The sequence below is a fragment of the Lasiosphaeria miniovina genome, assembly GCF_030549165.1.
Source record: "Lasiosphaeria miniovina strain SMH2392-1A chromosome Unknown B0T26scaffold_1, whole genome shotgun sequence".
NCBI classification, from domain to species: domain Eukaryota; kingdom Fungi; phylum Ascomycota; class Sordariomycetes; order Sordariales; family Lasiosphaeriaceae; genus Lasiosphaeria; species Lasiosphaeria miniovina.
Window position 1 is genome coordinate 2,910,900 of NW_026848220.1, and position 19,757 is coordinate 2,930,656.

A 19,757-nucleotide genomic window follows, 5' to 3' on the forward strand; every position below is an offset into this window, starting at 1 on the left:
GACTGAAGTAGATTATTACAGCAGGATTACGATAATATAGTAATAATCTCTGTGTAAATCCCTGTTCTAATCCCTGTGATTACTGGATGTTGCAGAAATTCAGGGTGTCTTAAAGCGGCAGCCTAAACCGCGGCACATGTTTTCTCCCTGGAAAAGAAGAAACAGCGTTTAAATGACCCCAAAAACGACAAGGAAAGTTTCCACTTCCTCCTTTGGAGCTGAGCAGTTGCCGCCTTAAGCTGAGCTTGGCTGAGCTAGGCTAAGCAAGAGGTTACTTTTGGGGCTACCCCGGTTATACTTGCCTCGGTTTGAAAGTGGCATTCTGAACCTAGTTTTAGGACACTAAGTTAGGTGGGGGGGTAAGCGAACACTACTGATTTAGAACATTCTGTATAAGCAGGAGTCCCAACTAACCCTCCAACAAAAGAAAGGGTGATCTTTTTATTTACAAAACTTCAATACAATCTTTGATATCCTCTGAATCATCCGCTTCTTCCGCATCTTCTAAAACCTCTGCTGCACGCCCTACAGCTCTCTGGGCCTCACGAATAGTCTGAATATTCGCAAAGGTGGTATTTGGATCTTCTTCAACCTTCTTCTTCTTTCTGGCTCTTATTGATTCGAGAGTGTGTTCTAGACCTTCAATCTTTCGCTTCCTAATAGCCAGTTCAAAGGCCTGTTCATCCAAAGCCTTACCAATCTTTCTGAGGAAGAGCTTATCCGCTGGCATTGCTTTGATGATGCGTGCGAACTTCTTTGCTTGCTCAACGTAATCACGTGCCTTTCTAGGAGTCCTCCACTGCACCCGATCGTCTCCATAATCCTCCAGGATTGGCATACGGAGTGTGCGAACCTCTGGGGTAACTATAGTAGTTCTTAAGGGGCGTGAAGTATTAGAATTCTTGAGGAGGAGTGGGCTTCTTAGCGATTTGTTGACATTCAAGGGCCAAAGGCCTGATGCCTTCCATCCTGACTTAGCATTACTCTTAGTAATTGCCTCTGTGCGTGAAATCTGGTAGCATTCCAGAAACGCACGTTTTCCGGCTACAGAAGAGTCGTCAAAGGCGTTAGCAAGAAGGTCCTCAAGCCGTCTGCGATAAAGTCGTTTTAGGGGGCCAAATATGGCCAAATCTAGGGGTTGGAGGACATGGGAAGTATGGGGAGGCAGATAAATAATGTGAATATTGTTTGTGAATGCCTCCCACATATAATCGGCAGTTGTGTGGCTGCCATGGCCATCAATAATAAGGAGTCGTTTCTCAGAGGAGTTTGCTGGCTTGGTGAGAGGAATGAACACATTTTTTAACCATTTGAGGCTTGTCTCATCGGTAGTCCATCCTTTCTCAGTTGCTGTAAAGAACCAATCCTGAAATGGCTTCATATCCAAAGGAAACCATTGTTGTTGAACGCTTTTCCCCTTAAAAATGACCAAAGGAGGAAGGCAACGGCCAGCTGCTGAGATGCATTCGACAAAAGTGGTCCAAGTGCGGGTTCCAGGCTGTTTTTTTTGAAGCGCCTTAAAGGCACGGCTTCCAATGACAAGGCCGTTGGTTCCTCTGCCTTCCATAATACCAGATTCGTCCTTGTTCCAGCGATTCTCTGGCTTAATCGCCTTGATAGCTGGTGTTTGGAAATGGTTGAACCAAGGTCAAATTGTTGACTCTGTAGCGCAGTTGACGCGGACCGAATCGACTCTCTTGGCCCTCTGAGTCTTCAAAATTCGATTGCGGTTAAGAAAGGCACGGCACCACCCCTTTCCAAGTGGTAAGGAGTCCCCCCTTTCAGCTAGAATACGGCGTGCAAGCTCCCTGATCTGTGCATGTGTAGGGGGCAATCCTAAATCTTGTTGAAGAAGAATCCATTCGACTAAACGATCCTCTTGGGTCTGTGTAAGCCTTTGCTCATCTTGATGAGCAACATTTCGAGGTAGGGAGCCATGTAGACGGCCATAAAGGGTGGAGGGTGGAACGTTCCATTTTCGCGCGACTTTGCGTAATCGATGTGTTCTGACGGCTTCCTCGCAAGCCTTGCGGAGGTCTTCTTCTGTATATGAAACCATTGTCAAGAGAAGAATAAAACGAATTGAAGATGAAGAGAATTGGAAAAGAATTGGTTGAGTTATGGGCTTTTTATATAAGAGGGTTGGTTGTGTTCCTCGCTTATCTAGAATGTTCTGGATCAGTGGCGTTCGCTTACTCCCCCACCTAACTTATCACCCCTTCACCCGGCGACCCTATCTCTTTTTGCTACCGGAGTAAGCGATTACTTAGTTTACCTAAAATGAATTTGTTAAATGTGGCTACACTGAGTGCCCTACATTGGCTCCCCTGGCCGGGCACGAAGTACCCAGGCGCCCACTGAAGAATCGGGGTCACTGTTGCCAGTGGTGACAGACCCCCTGAACCCCTGAGTGCTGGTGGGGGGCACTGTACCCAGATTGTTTACTTACCCCCACAGCACCTTCTCGAACCTACAACAGGTCCAGACACACGCAGTGTAGGACCCATAGAACAATGTAGAATATTGGGCTTACTGACGTCGTCATGGATCTGTGGAATCTACTAGAATGCGTCCTGTAGGTCTATATAAGACCTATCCTTTCCTGTAACTAGATTTCCTTTCTCTTAAGCAAGCATCTGACGTGCAAGCAAGCCAGCAAGCACAAGCCAGTCACCACTCCTTTGTATCATAGAACTATTATAACTCAGTTCCTCTTTGTCTCTCACAGAGCCCACAGTTGGCCCTGAAACCCTCAACTACAGGGCACGGTTCCCACTGTCTTGGTGAGGTTGACTGCAGGGCAGAGTTTCCTGCAGTCTTGGTGCAAGGCCCACAGCAGAGTCCTGTAGGCCTAGGCTAGTTAGTGTGCTTCCCTCAGTTCTCACTGTTGTACTCAGACTACAGGGTATAGTTCCCTACACTCTGCCCACAGGACTCCCTTACAGGACCTGTGCCCCTGCACTCGGCCACCCACTGGACTTACCCTGCCCCGCCCACTTCCGCTGTACCTAACTACAGCACCTGAGCCGACTGTAGTACTCCTATGTAGGTGCTGCGTTCAGGCCTGCCAGGAGCACGCAGTTTAACACCTAGCTATGCGATAGGAAAGCTCGGCTACTCCGCTAGTTTGCTAGATGAAGAAGACGGCCTACTTTGTCTCCTAAGGACTCGGAATCTGTAGCTTGAAGCGTTGCGTACTATAAGTTATATGATCATAGCAACGCTAGGGAGCTTTAAATTATCGACCGAGTCGAACCCTGGAACCCGAAATATAGTGCTATTAAAGTCCGATGTACTAGTACTCTTAGGAAATTTATTTGCGTTTCGGCTTTAGACGAAACCCTGTTCCCCGAGGGTGGGAGCGACAATGATCGTTCTGTATCCCGGAGCTTTCGGCGTAGCTACGAGTCCCAGGTTTTGGCCTTGCGTTCGCCGGAAGCCCGGGTAGGGGAATTTATTGCATTAACTACTATTTATATGAGCGGAAGGAGGCCGGCTAGCTTAATTTGAAAGGTGCTGTTTGTAAGCTTACTCTGTATCTCTGACTGTAAAGGTAGAGTCTAACCATGCTTAGAGCGTATGAAGCTAGTATCATCTAGATTTAAGGGGGTGTCGATTTTATTCTCGTGGTAGAGATGCAACGTGCCGGCTCTCATTGTAATTTCAAGGTTGAGGAGCTGGATAGTAATCTATACTCTCTGCCGCATTTCGTTCTCAAAATGAGACAGCGAGCCTTTCTGATGGAGCTGCATCGCCAACGCTAGACGAACCACACACCCCATTAGCGAGGCTAGGTGGGGCAGCTCTCCTTTAACAGTTTCCGTCACACTCGCAATAACAGGCATTATCCCCGGCAAGTGTACTATCTTGACCGACAACCAAGCAACCATCAAGCCGATGCGAAACCCAAACTGCCAATCCCCACAATACATCCTAGTCGAAGCCACAAGGGCACTCGACGAACTCCGTACCCGAGAAGGGGACGTGCTCTGATCTGATCTTAAGTCAAGCGGTATCCGGACACCGAGACGATTGGATGCTAGCGGTACCGACCCCGAACTGCTGGCTTGTCAGACGGTGGCTGTTCATTCGGGCCTCGTCCAAGGCACTGCTGCATGCGTCCGTACGAAGGTGTGTGGCAGTGGGGCACGTTCTCATCCTCAACAGTCATGCGGTGCCGCTGAAATGGCGGTGTATTCCTTCCTCCATTTTACCAGACCACTCACCCCTTACTGCCTCATCGAGTTTATCCCAGCAGGTACATGTCAGAGGGCCAGCGTCAAAGAAGCGGCTGCGAGAACACGTACGACCCAAGCCACAATAGCCTCGGGAACAATAAGCTCTACAGCACCGGTATGCTGCACAGCTCTGTCTACTACGGCCCGAAGAGTGAGGCGATAACGGCTCAGTCACCAGAATCCCCAACCCAACCATTTTCGGACAAAATTCCTGTCGCTAAGCAAACATACCCTGGCCTAGCTTTGCTGTAGATTCAGGACTCAGCACCAGGCCGTTGGGAAGCATACTTTGAGACAGATCAGAATGGTGCCAGCAGAGACGTAGGCCAGGAGGTTGAGCTGGAAGGAGAGGGGCAGGCCAGGAAGACCCGGGAAAGAATCGAAGTACTGAGAGAAAGGGAGCTGAGATTGGTACCCAGTATCGTGAGACGGGCCCCGCCATGCTCGTGAGAATGTCCCCCGGTCCCTGCTCGCTATCCGCCGCTGTCACCTGCCGGGCCTGCTGGCTGGCCGGCTGGCTACTGCGCCGGTCGGCCATGACACAGTTAACCAAGTTGATCTCGAGTGCGCCCCCCCCCCCCCCCTACCCTCAGAGCCTGTTCTTATAACAACAGTATAGCTTGACAGTTTGGTGACTTTGGCATTTTCCCCCGCGTCGTCTTTTTCCCCCTCGGGCCGTAATTCGTCACTTTATGTGTTATTCCATCCTTGGTACTAGGGCTAGGTTTAACCTTGACTAGGGGGCTGGGGTCTGTTGTCTAGCCCATGCGTCATGTGGGCGCAGTAGCCAATGCCAGACCGAGGCGGCCCTATAGAAGATAAAGTAATGGCCTGACCTCTTGTTTCTGGTTTGCCACGGCAGTTATGCAATTGGTAAACTTGTCAGTCTGCCACCCTGGTGCGTAGCCCACATACTGCGGTTGGTCAATGGAGACTTGGGCATAATGTTGCGACACTCACACGAATTTATAACATCCGAACCCCTCCCCTCGACTTCCCTTTAGCTGCTCCAGCCGAATATCGTCCTATTCGTCAACATATTATCTAAATCACGTCGCTAACCACTCTACACTAAAGCACCATACTGTCCTCTACTCATATCCCTTAACAGTCTCTATAACTCTCTACCCGTCATCGAAGAACAATTTCCTCCATCTCCCATCCATCTCGAAGCGTTCGGGAAGTTTCTGGTGTCCTATGGCTTCAGTGGGTATTTCGGTGTATCTCTTTCCTACAGGCATTCCCTGCTCCAAGACGCGTCCATCGTGGTATACGTCGGTCTTTGGTGTACAACTACTCTTCTAATTGTCAGCTAATCCTTTATTGTTACGGCACGGCCGAACTATGGCCCGTGGTACCGCAACCATGCACTGGCTGCAGGACCCACACTACAGCCCCACTGTTCCCAGACCTGGCTGCAGGCTCCACCCTCTCTTCCCAATTAGGACTAGCCCAATTGCCCACTGAACCACAAAACCACAGCCTGCAGGAACCGCAGGCTTCTTCTTTTCCTTTTCCTTTCCTTAGCTTAGTTATTTACGAATACAGCCATTCTTTACTTGCAGCATTGACTCTCGTATATGCCTGCCTTCACACTTAATAACTTGACGGATGCGAGCTTTTATCCTTTATAATGGTACATTCTAAGCCTTCGAATATCATGAAGCGTCCGAGACGCCGGGCTATGACGACGAAATCTGATCCGAGTTTTCTCGAGAACCTGACCGGGTATCTTACACTCAACGGACTGGAGAGAGAGATTGCTCTGTCTAGGCTGGACCTCGGGTACCCCAGGCTCATGGAATATTGTGACGAAGATGATAATGAAGTGGTGACATACGTGTGCGAGGTAACGGATGGCAACATTTCTCATGACGAGGTAATATAGTCGAGGTTCGACTATTACGACGGGACAACTGTGCCTGTGATTACTAGAGGGTGTGCTCAAACCTTGAGTAGTGACTACAAGGAACAAGGACGATTAGTTAGTGTAGGGTACTTTATTTTAGGTCTAGAGGATGATAACGCGCGCGGAATGATGCTTGTGATAGGCTCTACTGAGCCGTAGACTGTGCTCTAACCAAGCCGAAACTACAAGTTAAGATGCTAACTATTTAAAACTCTAGATTAGATCTTGCTAAAGCCTTATTATTCGATCGCACAAACAGTATCTATTCCTAGATTGTCCCATTTCTTCCCAGTTAGAGACTCTGTTAACGCAACGAATATACCTATTCGGATAAATGTGTTTGGAGCGTTAGATGTAGAATTCAGAACCAAGTACGAAGTCATGTGTTTTTCTCCGTGCATTTCCCACCCCATTTCAAGAAGGTAGAAGCGTGATAAAAGATACCAGCGGTGCTCCGGTACCTCCCTATCGAGGTAAAGACGTTGGTTCTTCAATCGGAAGACTGACCGTGAACTGAAAAACCATGCTGAGCCGGCCCGCCTCTCTAGCGCAAACAAGAATGTCCATAAACGCCCCTGGAGGACTAAGCGGCTGCTGGTAATTATGCCATACGGGTTATTGCTCGCATATTGACACTTTGCCTCTCGTACTTGGACAAGGGCCGTAAAGTCTCCGAGATTTCCGTTCACGATTCGAGCTTGCGATCCACTCGCCCAAGACCAGCTTGGGATCGTTTTTATTACCTCGGCCTGGGACGGAGAATCGTTGATAGAACGAAAAACCCAAAGTAAGTCTCCGACAAGGGTGTCAGACCAGAGGCCTGCCAGGTATTGTTCGCCAGGTCTGAACTGGTGAATGTACTCCGCAATTCCGGCAAGTGCTGGTAGTCGGTCACTCAGTACCGTGATGTCCAGGCTGGAATAGACGTCAATTAGCCCCCACCACATATTAGAAGGAGTTGAGCTCATGGCGGCAATGCCTCGTTTCAAGCGAGGAAGAACATGCTTGTGTTTGATATTCGATGTGGTATCTTCCCGCGACGCATCATCCCTTCCGCATTCACAGGATACTCGGTCAAAACACTGAAAGACCATTTCCCCCGGCGCGAAGAATAGGGTTCTCGGAGAAATGAGCCGCTCTTGAAAGCACCAGGCGCGCCGAAGCAGCGGGAATGTCCTCTGGAGGTCCTCATTCTCCCAGTTGTAATAGTTATCATGCGCTCTTCGCACATACAATGGCCAAGCTTTGTCCGAGCTTTCATGGCGTAGGTTGGCAATGCGCGTGGCAGTAGGGCGGTTGTGCTGTACAGAGTAGAGTCCTGCGCTGGGGTCTGCACCACAGGCGGCCACTACGGTTACATATGAGTTGCCGTAGACTTTGGACATGCGGCCGGACTCCCGATGCCAGTCAGTTTTGTCCCCTTGGATGATGCACACGCTATCAATCCAGAGATAGTCTATGCCCATTGATCGTGACCATTTGACTGCGTCCTGAAATGTTTGCGGCAAGCTTGACCATGGTATTCCGGCTTGCCTGTCGGGCAGTGTAGAATTAGTGGTAAGACACGCAGGCTTGAGCTTCCCCCAACAGTAGCTCAGAGCACAATACCGTGACCCCTGAGGCACGGATGATCCATCCCGGAGCACGACATCGCCAGCTGCATTCTGTGGCCGCACATCGATCAACCGTGTTGGGGTGAATAACTTTGACGGAGGGCCGCAGTTGATGTGGGATTGACAACACATCTCAATCTCATTTTTGGACCACTCCAGGGATCGGGATGATGAGGTGTCATCTGGTGGTGTCCTCACGCCTTGGGGTATCCACTCTGGCGCGCTTCCCTTGTCATCGGCTATGAAAATGTCCAAGTTGATCACATCTCCGTATTCTGACGGTTGCTCAAGTTGGATGCTGCAGCCATCTTCATCAGGGAAAATTATAACTCTCTGGCCTAGCTCCACGCCTAGAGCCTCTACCGCAAGCCGAATGATTCGACATCTGATGCAGTTCTCCTGTTCCTGCCGTGTGCCGGAACGAAGCCGGAACACGTCACCTCCGCCCCATGGAAACAGTTCTGCCGGGTGTCCGTTCCAAAGGCAACTTGGACAGGGATTAGAGTTATGGCCTTCGGAAGAGACTGCATGCCTCCCAAGCCTAGATGCAACAGCCTGCTGCTGGGCGGCGACAGGATCTGCACACCACGGGCTCGGCAGAACAATTTCCGGCGCAGTCGTTGAGAAAGATGGTTGCGGTGCCGACATGTCTGAGGTGATCTATTGAGTGCTCTCGTAAGGATCACTACAGACATATGTTGGTAGCCATGAGGCAGAGATGGGTGCAGAAGTTTGCTGAAAATCATAGGGTGCCGAAGCGGGGCATTGCACCACCTTGGGCTGCTTAGGTCAGCTGCATGTCCTACGCGACCAGGCACGGCTGGAGATGCCCAGCCTCGCACCCCAAGCAGGTGCCCCAGATCGCTCTCGAACAGGAATTCTACGCCGGCAGCTACCGCCACGAGGACATCGCCCTCTCGTCAGGCAGTAAGCTGGGCGCGGGCGTGCACGGGGATTTCTTCATGGGCTGGACGCCGACGGGGGTGGCCACGATGCTGCGCGCGCTCGACGACCCGCAGTGCCAGCGAGCCGCGGGGATCCTGCCGTGGTACAACGACGAGTCGCGGTGTGACATCATGGTCCCGCTGGCTGACGAGGCGGCGATGAAATGCGTGCAATGCGGACCCGACTGTCGGGATCCTGCTCGAGGAGGTGAGCATCCAGAGGCCCGTGGCTGCGCTGCCTGGGTGTAACCCGCTCTTTGACGCGCCTGGGTTGCCGGATATGAAGCCCGCATGTGCCGGTTCGGGTTTTGGTGGTGCGAGTGTGCCAAAGATTGACCCGCCGTCGAGACTGTTTGCGTGGAGGGATGGGGACCCGAGGCATGTGGTGCATTCATTGGGCGTGTTTGATCAGGTTGCGCCGAGTTCGAGCAGTAGGACTACGTTGTTGAGTGTGGCGAAGACGACGGTTAGCGCGGCGAGCAAGACGGCGAGCACGACCAAGACTACCCCGATTACGACGACCAAGACCGCGGCTAGTCCGACGACAAAGACGACCAAGACTACGACGGTTCCGACAGGGGCCCGGCGGCAACCAAGACTTCCGCGCCCGGCGGCGATTCTTGTGGAGCTATTCGAAGCCGCGATCATGCCACTGGGGGACTCGTCGGTCTCTGGAACCGTGTGGTGTATGGCTATTAGAGCGCCTTGGGGGAGACGAGTCGTGGCTTAGCAGTTACCTCGGAGTGGGTAATTGTATTCGATGGTGAATATGTAGTGACTCCGCCCTCTTTCTGTATTACTAGAGTTTCAGGTTCTTGTCCTGATTTATTACCTCTTTTCGTCTTTGAGCTCCAACACGCATCTGCTTGACTTCTCCATGCGTTTTAGTCATGTCCTGATCGGATCTTAGGTGCTGAGAAAAGCAAATGCCTTTGAATTTCCGAATATTTAGGTGGCTTAGTTCTATACCGTGCTCGTGGACGAGGACCGTTTTTGGGCTCCGGTAAGAACTTGAGCTTTTTGGAAGCTGTGCTGAGGGACAGTTGAGCAGCTATTAGCCGAAGCTGAGCCGGGGCTGATTTGGGCTGAGCAAAAGTGGCGAGGGGTCACGTGGTGAGCCTGGCCGGTTTCGGAAAAGGGATTGTCGATTTTGGGGTCATATAACACGCAGTCCGTGGAAGGCCCCGAGTCAGCGCCTAGTGTCGAGTCAGCGCGCACCACTGTGCTGGCGAGTGGCGACCAACTTGGGCTCGTTTACAGTAATGCACCCCGCAAGCGCGTCTCTTGTCCTGTCAGCCAAGAAGCCAAGGTGTAGCAGCTCGAGTTAAGTGTATGTAGGCCTCGACGGGGCGGCCTAGGTACTAGGTAGACTACTTTAGGTCGCGAGCGAATGGGACATGTCTTTGGAGGGGAAAGAAGAAACGTGCCCAGATTTTGTCAATCTAGGCTAGGAAACTGCACGCGTGCCTAGGTCGCTGTCGGTTTTTGACCGTCTCTTTCTTCTGTCTTTTGCTCGGCGCGTCAGGCACGGTCTGGGATTCGGGATGTCGGCACACTAGAATCATGCGCCGAGAAATGCCAATCCTCTTGGCAGCTGTATCAGATGAATTGGGAATTGGATATGGGGTTTTTGTAGTTTAAGATTTATTTTAGCGCTAGGCAAATGCTACCCTATTCCCTTAGGTAATGTAGTAATAGTGGAAATCTGGTCGTCTCCCTTGGCTCCGCATCCCCCTCGCGTTTCGGATATTCTTGCCTCTCTTGCCTGGCGCGCAAACACTGTGGGTTTTTAGATATGGGAGAGATCTCCGGGAATGCGGCAATCTTGTGGATTGGTGCAAATCTTCCAGCAGGGCTCACCATTGCCGCGCTCGGGGTCACTCTAATACCCTTTCAAGACAACTTGGTCCTCCGTGCAAGCTACCAGCCTGCCTGCTAGGTAGGATACACTAGACTTACTTGACTACAGCTGCCAGACCATCCACGTCGGTGCCTCTTGATACTCAATAACCTTGCCCACGCAGCATTTTTCAGCCTTGGCGGGTTGGAGGCTCCCCTGGTTGCCCTCCCATGTCTCCCTTCCAGCCTTGGCTATTGTGGATGTCGTCTGAGAGCGACTGTCCATCACTGGTTGCTCTTGGCCAGGTTTCGAGATGCAAAGGGTGGGGGGGGGGGGGGGGGGGGGGGGGGCGTTAGAGGCAATGTCTTGTGTTGTATATAAGGCTGGAGGATCTTGTCTCCAAAACAAAAACAAGAAACCATCCTCTTCATCATCTTCTTCGCTACTGTATACTTTGCACCGTCTGAGACGAGTCTTTCTTTCTTCGCTTCATTATCCATCCTTTCTCTGCCTTCCGCTCGCTCGCTGGTCGTGGCACTATTTTCTGTTTTCTAATCCTGCCTTGACATCCTCTCACTCATCTCCAGCCAAAGCGTCCGTCCCGTCTCAGCGACTTTCGTTTAGACAAACCAACCCCCGTTACTCAAGATGAAGATCTCCCCCAGCCTTGTTCTCGCCGTGCAGGCACTCTCTGTCCTTGCCCGTCCCTCTCCGAAGGGCGCCAAAGCCACTGCTGTTACTACTGTGGCGGCAACGACGGCTGCTGCCGTGGCAACCGCGACAGCAGTTGCAGGAGGCGCTGCCAAGGAAGAAGAAGAGAAGGACCCGAACAAGGTCGACCAGAGCGGCCAGTTTGGCGCCGCCATCAACCTAACTGGCGGTGACATCCAGACCGACGTTATATACCCCCCTGGTGTACGTCTAACCTAATCACCCTACTCTGCCCACCCAATCAAGGGGTATTGGTGTCGGACCGAAGTTTATGATCGCTGACACACTATTTCCATAACTGCAGGTTATCGGCCAGCTCGAAATTGAGTTCAAGAACCCAGATGCTCGCGTTCTGAGAGTCACCGAGAACACAACCCCCGGCAACGCGCCCGCCGGCTTCACCTTTGCGGAGCCCGTGTCGTACAAGGTTGAGCTATCAGGGACTCCCGCCGGCCTGACCCTGTCAAAGGTTGACTACATTCGCAATGCCGCCAGTAAGTCCCAGCCCCCGACGGCAACAACACGAGTGGCACCACCCTTGGGATCAATGCTAATCAGTTTCTTCCACTCTTAGGCACTGTCGATATCAGCAAGGGCCAGATCGGTCGCCTCTGCGCCGAGACCAAAAGCTTTGTCGTCGGCGCTGGCGTGGGCGAGCTGGAGTTTGAGGACGACGAGAACGAGCTGACGCTCACTGTGGACAACATGGTCGGCGAGTGGGCCATCTTCCTCCCGACCGCCGCGACTGGCGGTGCGACCGCTGGCGGTGCTACGATTAGCAATAATGCGAGCCGGCTTCAACAGCTCTTGGATCTGATTCTGGTATCTTCTGGCGCAGCTTCTAAGGCGGCTGGAGGAAAATAGATGCTTCTCTGGGAAGTGCTTGAGGCCTCGCAGCCAAGCAAGTAGCAACAGAAGGCCAGCGCCAGGACTGCAGACGCGTGGCTTCGCTAGTCTAGGTTAGTTGCATGTCCGCGTGAAGAAAATCGGAACGGAATGTAACCCCCCAGGGGTGTTTTTGTACATTTTATTTGCTTTCCGCGCACTTGTATATAGCCGCCTTCACGCTGTTCTAGAACTAGATTGCGTTTTGCCCAAGAGGATCTGAGATCCTGAAAACAAGACCGCAACTCACATCCGTCTGAGCCTTAGTTCTCCCGTCTTAATTACCTTGACAACTGGAATTGCATAGAACAAGCAATGGTAACCGGATAAGAGATGGAACCCGATAAAAATGAGAGAAACAAAATTGCTGCTCGTTGCCGGCGGTGATGCTCAGAGAAGAATAACACAGCTCCCACGACAGACGTGTTTGACATAAAAGATGTGTAGAGGCCGAAAAGGTGACACGGGTGTAGTGTGGACTGACAGTTTGACTTCACTAGAAAGACGTAAAGGGGCCAGATTACACTTGCAAGTGAGGGCCCCACCACACTCCCGAAAGGAAACCACTAGACCCTCGCAGCTTGGCACCGCGATATCTCTCAGACTATCTGGTGCTTGAGACACATTACCGACTTGCGGGCCGACCTTTTGAGGCTTCTGAGGTCATAACCATTCATTTGTGATAGCCAGATTCTCTCGGAATGGAACAAATAAATCAATTCAATCAGTTCACAGTTGCCATTTCTAGCAAGATACGCTTTGCCAAAGAGTGTGGATTTGTACAAGAAACCCTTATATACAAGCGCGAGTGATAACTGCTATTCACAGATGAGAAATCTAAAGAGGCTGCAAGGCAAGCGCAAAGGAAAATGCAAGACAGATATCCAGCTCCTACAGAATCCTAATAACTAGAAGGAGACGGACGACAATCAAGACTAACCCGCCAGCTGGCTGGGATGCCTTGCGCTGTCTACCTAGGTACCCGCGCTGAAACCCGTGACAAAGAAAAAAGAAACGCTTTTCATACTCGAGACACCACTATGAAAAGGAAAAAAACCAAAATCTCGCTCGGAACCTTGATTTTCAGGCACTCACCCGCAAGCAAACCTAACCGCTTAACCCATCAGTCATCGTCGTCGCTATCGTCGCCGCTATCATTGCCGCCGTCGTCCTCATCGCCGCTGTCAAAGCCTCCATCCCCACCGCCACCGCCACCGCCAGAGAAAGGCTGGGCACCGGCGCCAGGGGCGAGCGCGTCACCGGCGAGGGCGGCCCAGGTGTCAAACTCTGCGCTGCGGGCGGCAGCTAGGTTGGCCTTGAAGTCGCCGAAGCCGACGTTGTGGAAGTTCAGGACGGCGGCGGTCGAGGCCTGGTTGCCCACGGCGCGGCTGCCGAGGGCCCAGCCCATCTCTACAGCAGCACCGGCGGTTTGCGCGGCGGACAGCCCGAGGCTGGCGTCGAGGCAGCCCTCGCACAGGAAGGTGTAGGACAGGAAGGTGGCGTTGACCGAGGTGGCGGCGGCGATGGGCCGCACGGCGAAGCCGCCCGAGACCTCGGGCGGGTTGTCGTCCTCGTTGGCGGCCTGGCGGAACGACGACACGATGCCGCCGGCGCCGTCGGGCCACGCCGCCATCAGCAGCGGGCCCTCCATGTCGCCCGTCAGCGAGAAGCCGCCCCAGCCGGCGCCCCGCGCCAGTGGGAAGGTCAGCTGCCCGATAAAGGATGTCGACGGGGCCGTGGGCAGCGCGACGCCGAAGCCGAAGCCGCTCTTGGCGCCGAAGAAGCGCTGGAACTGGATGCCCGTCTCCTGGTCGGTGAAGGCCGTCGTGGTCTGGGCGGCCGACGGCGAGGTCAGCGCGGCGAGAAGCAGAAGGCTGGTGTTGAGCGTCGCCGAGGAGCCAGGCATGCGCCGGGACCACCAGGAGCGGCGAGCTAAGTGAGAGTGCTGCGGCATTGTGGGTGATCGGTGGGGAGCAGTATGTTCTGTGATGGGCTGGAAGATTGGTAGAGTTGAAGTAAAGATACAAAGAGCCGACGATCGCTGATCTGCCGGCTGCGGTGGAGAAAAGAAGGGAAGGAGGAAACCAGTAACAGTGGCGGATGGTGGTAAAGAGCATAGCCATTCACTGAATTATGGCCGAAGATGGTCTATTAACGAGATGTGAGTCAAGCATTGGACGAAAAAGGGTTTGTATGCCAAGCATATCGATGTCACTACGTGGTTCTCCTGAGATGGTCCCTCGTTCCAGCTTTTCACCACAGAACTCCACGCGAACTCTGCAGCCAAGTCCATACACGCTCGGGTGGAGAGCTCACGATGATGACCCAAGCGGGCCGACATGTTTGAGAGGCGCCGAATAGCCGGGCTGTTCACCTTGGACTACGGCGCTGGGAGCCCAACACAGAAAACCAGGTAAAAAAGGGGGTTGTATCCGTTTGGTATGAGAGCACTAATTACATGATTGTGAGCAAAGTTGGGAAGGTTGAGGCGAAGTGTAAAAGGTGGCTGCCTCCACATGCACGTCAAGAAGGGTTGAAGACGATGAGCGACCAGGTTTCCCAGATCACCAGGACTAGGGGCAGGAAGGAGGGAGAGGTGAAGCGGCGATGGCAGCTAAGATGCGACGTGGAGGGCGCTTGTCCGTGTGAGACCTGGTCGAAGCATGAGAAAGGCTAAAAAAGTCAGCGAGTCGAAGCCGCTAGACATGTAATTACAGAGTGTAAGGTTTCTTTTGGAGGCAGTGCCGTGTCCAAGTTTGGACTGATAGGTTAGGTAGTAGCTTATCTGTTTTGCTCTAATTCCTGGCCCTGCTCGGGCAGTTATCAGTGCCGCGTGATCCGAATGCCATGCCGTCCCTGACCTGTCGTGCAACCTCGAAGACGCCACACCCGACAGCACGGCGGCTTCTGTAGCATCGCGGCCTAAGGCGTCAAGGATGAAGGTAAGGGGGTAGGGGCTAGCGGCTTGGTGAGACGGCTCGGCATTTGGGCCCACTCACACTACCCTGCCTGCCCGCATTCCTGCCCGCGTCCACTTGCCCGGGTTCGGTTTTATTTGCTCGGCACCGGGTCGACCTGCGATAGAGAAAATAGTGAAGGGACGAAGGTGATGAATGCCTTCCATTTTTGCCCCGTATTTTACTAGGAGAAACTTCAGATGCGGAAGCGACGTAGACTGTGGTTAATACACGTGATGAGGACTAAGAGTCCAAGAGACTGCCGAGTCGAATCCGGAGATCGGATCACCAACGATCGAATTGTCTATGCTCTGGAAATAGCAACGTGGGTTGACATGTTCAATGTATACCTACTGAGTATGCATTTAGAACTTTGACTCGAAGGCGGCAATTGGTCGTGTGCTCTTCCAGCCGGAATTGAGAATTACGTACGGCCGGCCTTGGAGGGGGAAAAAGGAGTAAATCACACAGTGTGGTTCTCGGTCCTTCCTCCCTTGCTCGTAGTTTGCAGTTTGCAGTGTGCACTGTCGCGCACTGTCGCCGACGTCAGGCTTGGCAGCAAGCCAAGAAAAACGCTGGTGCCCTCGGCGTCTCGGATTTCCCATGTTTTCTCCACAACTTCAGGAGGAATCTGGAGATCGCTGCTTGATCCCCATGGGTCTGCAAGGTTTGCTCGGCGGCACACCGCAAGCGCATTGGCTACTGCGTTTGCACTGGCCATGCTTGCCGGCGGCCTGACAAAAACAATGGGCTTTGCCTCGCATTTGCCTCTCGACAACCTCGACAAGCCGTTGTGCGCAGAAACTTGGCGACGGGCGCCGGGCCTTGGCGGCAGCAAGCACTCTATCTTGGCGGTTACGATCCGTCTCAAAATGCCACCGACTGAGACGCCTCCCGCTGTCCGAAGGCTCTCTCTGTGGGGATGGCATCTATAGAGAGGCTCCACCGCGAGCGCCAGAGTTTGTCCCCAGCTTGCTGTCACCATTGGTAAGCTCCGTTGCAGAGTGCAGGGTCTCGGTCTCGTGCTGCCGCACAGAGTCATGCCCACGGCGTTTATTACTTGACATGCCCCTTGGCATCGCTTCTCGGTGACCGCGTCCTGGCTCCTCTTACCTCCTTCTCTTCTTCCTCTCCCCCCCCAAAGGCCTGGAAGATAGCAGCCGGTCTGCCACTTCGGCATCTACTTCTCGTTGTGTCTTATTTGTTACCCTTTTATTACATACAATTCCGTCTTCTCTCTTTTGTTTTGCCGCTTTCGTCGCTCTACGCATCGCTGGCCGAATGTGGACAAAGGCAGAAAGGGGGACTTTGACACCACGACGGCGGGAATACAAACGATGGGGTCTAACGCCAATATGAGATCAACTGCTCCAACAGTCCGCCGGCGGAACCACAATTTGTTTAAGGGTCGGCGGAGATGGATTGATTCTCGCAGTGACGACGACAATTCAGCTTCGTCTGACGACGAGGCCCCCGCTCCCGCTCGCCTCCCCGCCACTGTCGCCGGCCAGGCCCGGCCGAGCAGCACATTGAGAGCCTTGTCTGGACTTGGGACTGTCCGTTCTGCTGCCCAGGCGACCTTGGTACCCGTAACGCTTCCGGCAACTACATTTCTGGCGGTGGAGTCGGACTCGGACTCTGGAATCGACGGCGGTGTTGAGTCTGATTCTGGTGACGAGGACTCTGGGGATGAGGCTGTAGTTTCGCCGCCTCCCGCTGCTGTTGCGCCTCCGCTCGCGGCAATCTCAACAATCTCAACCTCGGCCATTGCAGCGCCATCGTTGCCACCTCTACCGCCGCAAACTATCTCTACGACGTCGGCTTCTTCTTCTTCTTCCTCATTACCACCTCTACCAACTCCGGATCAGCCTGTACTGGCGCCTGTGGACTCGCCCGTCGAGGCCACATTGCCTCTGTCTACTTCCACGACGGCATCGACTTTGTCCACCTCGTCATCCAAGGTAACCGTGATCGTATTTCCGGTACCAACTGTTTCGTCCAGCTCGTCGCAAGAGACGACATTATCGAGCGTCGTAACTTCCAGAACGAGCACAGCAGTTGCTGTCGACATCACAACTTCAGTGCCGCAGGCTAGGGCAAAACCGGGCGAGTCACCGACTCAGACATCGACCCTTGCCGTGTCGACCCCGGCGACAACAACAGCCATTGCATCCCCTGACTTTCTCGAAACTAGCCAAGGGGAACAACAAGGGGTTATCGACCACTCCGCCGAGGGCACCTCGAGTTCAAGCGCTGCCATCAGTATAGTATTCGGAGTTTTGGGTATGTACCTATTCTTACATGACAAGATAGCGGCTACAATACTGACCTTGAACAGCCGGCATTGGCGTGCTCGTAGCAGTTGCTCTATTCGTCAGGAAGAGGCGCCGTCGAGCCAAGCAGGGTTACCCTTTGCCTCCATTCCTATCAAGATCTGGGGTCGGCGGCGGCGGCGGCGGCGGCGGGGGTGGTGACGCAAAACGGAAATCGTCGTCAACATGGGCTTGGGGGTTATGGGACTCTTCAAGCAGCTCTTCAGGCCGCACAACCATGGCTCCACCACGAGCAGTAGCTCCTCCTCTTCCATTTCTCCCTCCGCCAAAGTTCGGGCGTGTAAGCAAAACGAACACGGATATCATGGACAATTTGATGCGCGCAGCCTACCAGGCCGAAGGGGGACAGAATGATATGGAGTCGCGGGTCAACGCCGTTGAGAAGCCGGGGTTCATGGACGAGAAGGCGTACGCCATGCTGGCAGGTCGGCCTGCGCCACCAGAGCGAAAGCGCCAGAAGCCGATTTCAAGATGGCTTGACGGTCTCATGACTCCGCGGGTTCAATCGCGAGTTCCTTCCATGCCTCCCACGCCCGGGACGTTGCCGCGGAGGCCCGAGTCGTTGGTTCCGCAGCTTCCACCACCGCTGCCGTCCTACCTTAAGAACCGCGACACGGTGGATACGTCAACAGGACTAAGCACCGGTGACTGGTATCGTCTAGGAAAGGAATACGGCGTGTAACTTATACTGTGTAGATGGCGGTTGGAACCGGTAAAGAGTAGAACTCATTTAGTTTCAAATCAGCTGCGCGTGTTAGACTCCAGGACCGTATATAGCTGTTGACACCAAATACCTAGATCAGATCGGGACTCGCCAGATGAGTGTCCAGGGTGTTTCCATCTCGCGATGTGCAGCTAGATAGATGGTATCACGCGCTGTAGCTGCCGTGGTTTTACCGTTTCGCCGCAGGTACATGTATGTACACTGAAGATCTTTGACACTAAAGTTGGGCAGGTACCGTAGGTTGCAAACAGGCGGACTTTGCAGCATTTCCCCACCTTGGACCACTCCATCTTCAGGTGCGCCGCCGACTTGGACATCACGTCATACATTCCATCCTCCAAGATTGGTACAACCGGAAAGCAACGTCGGGCGAGGACAATAAGCAACTCGAGGTCAGCAAAAGAAACTGCAACTGGTGACTGCTCTGCAGACACACGCCACTAGGCAGCGTCCGAGATCCGAATCGCACACAACCGGCACGGACACAGGCGCACACACAATGGCGACAGTTGACACCACGCTCCCGGGCAATACATCGGGCGCCGCAGCCGCGCTCGCGGCCGCGCACAGCGCAGAACACCCGCTGAAGCTGTACGGCGGGTGGTTCTGCCCGTTCGTGCAGCGGGCGTGGATCGTGCTGGCCGAGAAGCGCATCCCGCACCAATACGTCGAGATCAACCCGTACCACAAGGCGCCCGAGTTCCTCGCGCTCAACCCGCGCGGACTGGTGCCGACGCTCGAGGTGCCGCCTGCCGACGCCGACGCCAACAACAACAAGAACAAGCAGCCTAAGCCGCTCTACGAGAGCACCGTCGTGTGCGACTACCTGGACGAGGCGTTCGCCGACCCGGGCCCCCACGGCCCGCGCCTGCTCCCCGAAAACGACGTCTACGAGCGCGCGCGCTGCCGCCTGTGGATCGACCACATTTGCTCGCGCGTCGTGCCGGCCTTCTACCGCCTGCTGCAGCACACGGGGGACAAGCCGTACAGCCTCGACGAGGGGCGGCGCGGGCTGCACGGACACCTGCGGGCGTTCGCGGACGAGATGCTGGAACATGGCGACGAGGACGGGGGAGGCCCGTGGTTCCTGGGCGCGCGGTTTGGTCTAGTCGACGTGATGCTCGCGCCGTGGGCCAAGCGGCTGTGGCTGATCGACTACTACAAGACCGGCGGCACGGGAATTCCGTCGGCGGCTGGTACGCCCGGCGACGACGCGACGTGGGCGCGTTGGCGCCGCTGGTTTGATGCTGCTGTCAGCCGGCAGAGCGTAGTCGATACGTGGAGCAGCGAGGACCAGTATGTCGAGGCGTACAGGCGCTATGCGGACGACACGACGCAGTCTGAGGTCGGGCAGGCGACGAGGCAGGGTAAGAGCCGGCTGCCTTAGTTGTTGCTCGTTTGCGTGCAGTCGGGCGCGGTTAGTATAGAGGTTGGTTCTGTGAGGTTTGAGTTGGTGTGTGTACAGGGGAGGGAGAGCCAGCCAGCCGTGTGTGCCTCGTGTGTATGTCCGGAGTACAGTGTTAGACCGCCTCTGTAAAGGCGACAAGGATCATGGCTCGGGGACTACGAGTGCTACTTTCTCCTGCACCTCGATATCCGAGAC

The 19,757-nt window shown here is 53.9% G+C and overlaps 8 protein-coding genes across 8 annotated transcripts; 4 read left to right on the forward strand and 4 right to left on the reverse strand.

Moving 5' to 3' along the window:
• Nucleotides 1–3,674: 3,674 nt before the first annotated feature.
• Nucleotides 3,675–3,930, reverse strand: B0T26DRAFT_685666 (uncharacterized protein). Its single transcript, XM_060440880.1, has one exon. The coding sequence runs from the start codon at nucleotides 3,888–3,890 to the stop codon at nucleotides 3,690–3,692; it is 201 nt and encodes a 66-aa protein (XP_060302641.1). The 5' UTR covers nucleotides 3,891–3,930; the 3' UTR covers nucleotides 3,675–3,689.
• A 569-nt stretch (nucleotides 3,931–4,499) lies between these two features.
• On the reverse strand, nucleotides 4,500–4,776 carry B0T26DRAFT_745769 (uncharacterized protein; the record flags this gene model as incomplete). Its single annotated transcript, XM_060444609.1, has 2 exons — nucleotides 4,500–4,577; nucleotides 4,654–4,776. 2 exons carry the CDS (start codon nucleotides 4,774–4,776, stop codon nucleotides 4,500–4,502), a joined length of 201 nt encoding a protein of 66 aa, XP_060302642.1.
• A 2,153-nt stretch (nucleotides 4,777–6,929) lies between these two features.
• B0T26DRAFT_612121 (heterokaryon incompatibility protein-domain-containing protein) lies at nucleotides 6,930–7,928 on the reverse strand (the record flags this gene model as incomplete). The annotated part of the gene is made up of 2 exons (XM_060435913.1): nucleotides 6,930–7,323; nucleotides 7,381–7,928. Coding segments are annotated over 2 exons (942 nt in total), but the record flags the coding sequence as incomplete, so codon positions are not given.
• Nucleotides 7,929–8,557: 629 nt separating this feature from the next.
• B0T26DRAFT_670138 (uncharacterized protein) lies at nucleotides 8,558–9,614 on the forward strand (the record flags this gene model as incomplete). The annotated part of the gene is made up of 3 exons (XM_060439145.1): nucleotides 8,558–8,826; nucleotides 8,918–9,383; nucleotides 9,516–9,614. 3 exons carry the CDS (start codon nucleotides 8,558–8,560, stop codon nucleotides 9,612–9,614), a joined length of 834 nt encoding a protein of 277 aa, XP_060302644.1.
• Nucleotides 9,615–11,088: 1,474 nt separating this feature from the next.
• On the forward strand, nucleotides 11,089–12,119 carry B0T26DRAFT_760224 (uncharacterized protein; the record flags this gene model as incomplete). The annotated part of the gene is made up of 3 exons (XM_060446381.1): nucleotides 11,089–11,459; nucleotides 11,560–11,749; nucleotides 11,830–12,119. Exons 1-3 carry the CDS (start codon nucleotides 11,193–11,195, stop codon nucleotides 12,117–12,119), a joined length of 747 nt encoding a protein of 248 aa, XP_060302645.1. The 5' UTR covers nucleotides 11,089–11,192.
• Nucleotides 12,120–13,401: 1,282 nt separating this feature from the next.
• On the reverse strand, nucleotides 13,402–14,004 carry B0T26DRAFT_620902 (uncharacterized protein; the record flags this gene model as incomplete). The annotated part of the gene is made up of 1 exon (XM_060436073.1): nucleotides 13,402–14,004. A coding segment is annotated over one exon (603 nt), but the record flags the coding sequence as incomplete, so codon positions are not given.
• A 2,226-nt stretch (nucleotides 14,005–16,230) lies between these two features.
• On the forward strand, nucleotides 16,231–18,171 carry B0T26DRAFT_36111 (uncharacterized protein). The gene is made up of 2 exons (XM_060434604.1): nucleotides 16,231–17,380; nucleotides 17,436–18,171. Exons 1-2 carry the CDS (start codon nucleotides 16,435–16,437, stop codon nucleotides 18,110–18,112), a joined length of 1,623 nt encoding a protein of 540 aa, XP_060302647.1. The 5' UTR covers nucleotides 16,231–16,434; the 3' UTR covers nucleotides 18,113–18,171.
• A 366-nt stretch (nucleotides 18,172–18,537) lies between these two features.
• On the forward strand, nucleotides 18,538–19,608 carry B0T26DRAFT_36113 (glutathione S-transferase). Its single transcript, XM_060434605.1, has one exon. The coding sequence runs from the start codon at nucleotides 18,654–18,656 to the stop codon at nucleotides 19,539–19,541; it is 888 nt and encodes a 295-aa protein (XP_060302648.1). The 5' UTR covers nucleotides 18,538–18,653; the 3' UTR covers nucleotides 19,542–19,608.
• The last annotated feature ends 149 nt before the right edge of the window (nucleotides 19,609–19,757 follow it).

Coding starts and splice junctions, on each gene's coding strand:
- B0T26DRAFT_685666 (XM_060440880.1), bottom strand. CDS start 3,890: ATGGTTGCTTGGTTGTCGGTCAAGATAGTACACTTGCCGGGGATAATG.
- B0T26DRAFT_36111 (XM_060434604.1), top strand. CDS start 16,435: ATGGGGTCTAACGCCAATATGAGATCAACTGCTCCAACAGTCCGCCGG. Junction 17,381..17,435: donor TATAGTATTCGGAGTTTTGG/GTATGTACCTAT, acceptor GACCTTGAACAG/CCGGCATTGGCGTGCTCGTA.
- B0T26DRAFT_36113 (XM_060434605.1), top strand. CDS start 18,654: ATGGCGACAGTTGACACCACGCTCCCGGGCAATACATCGGGCGCCGCA.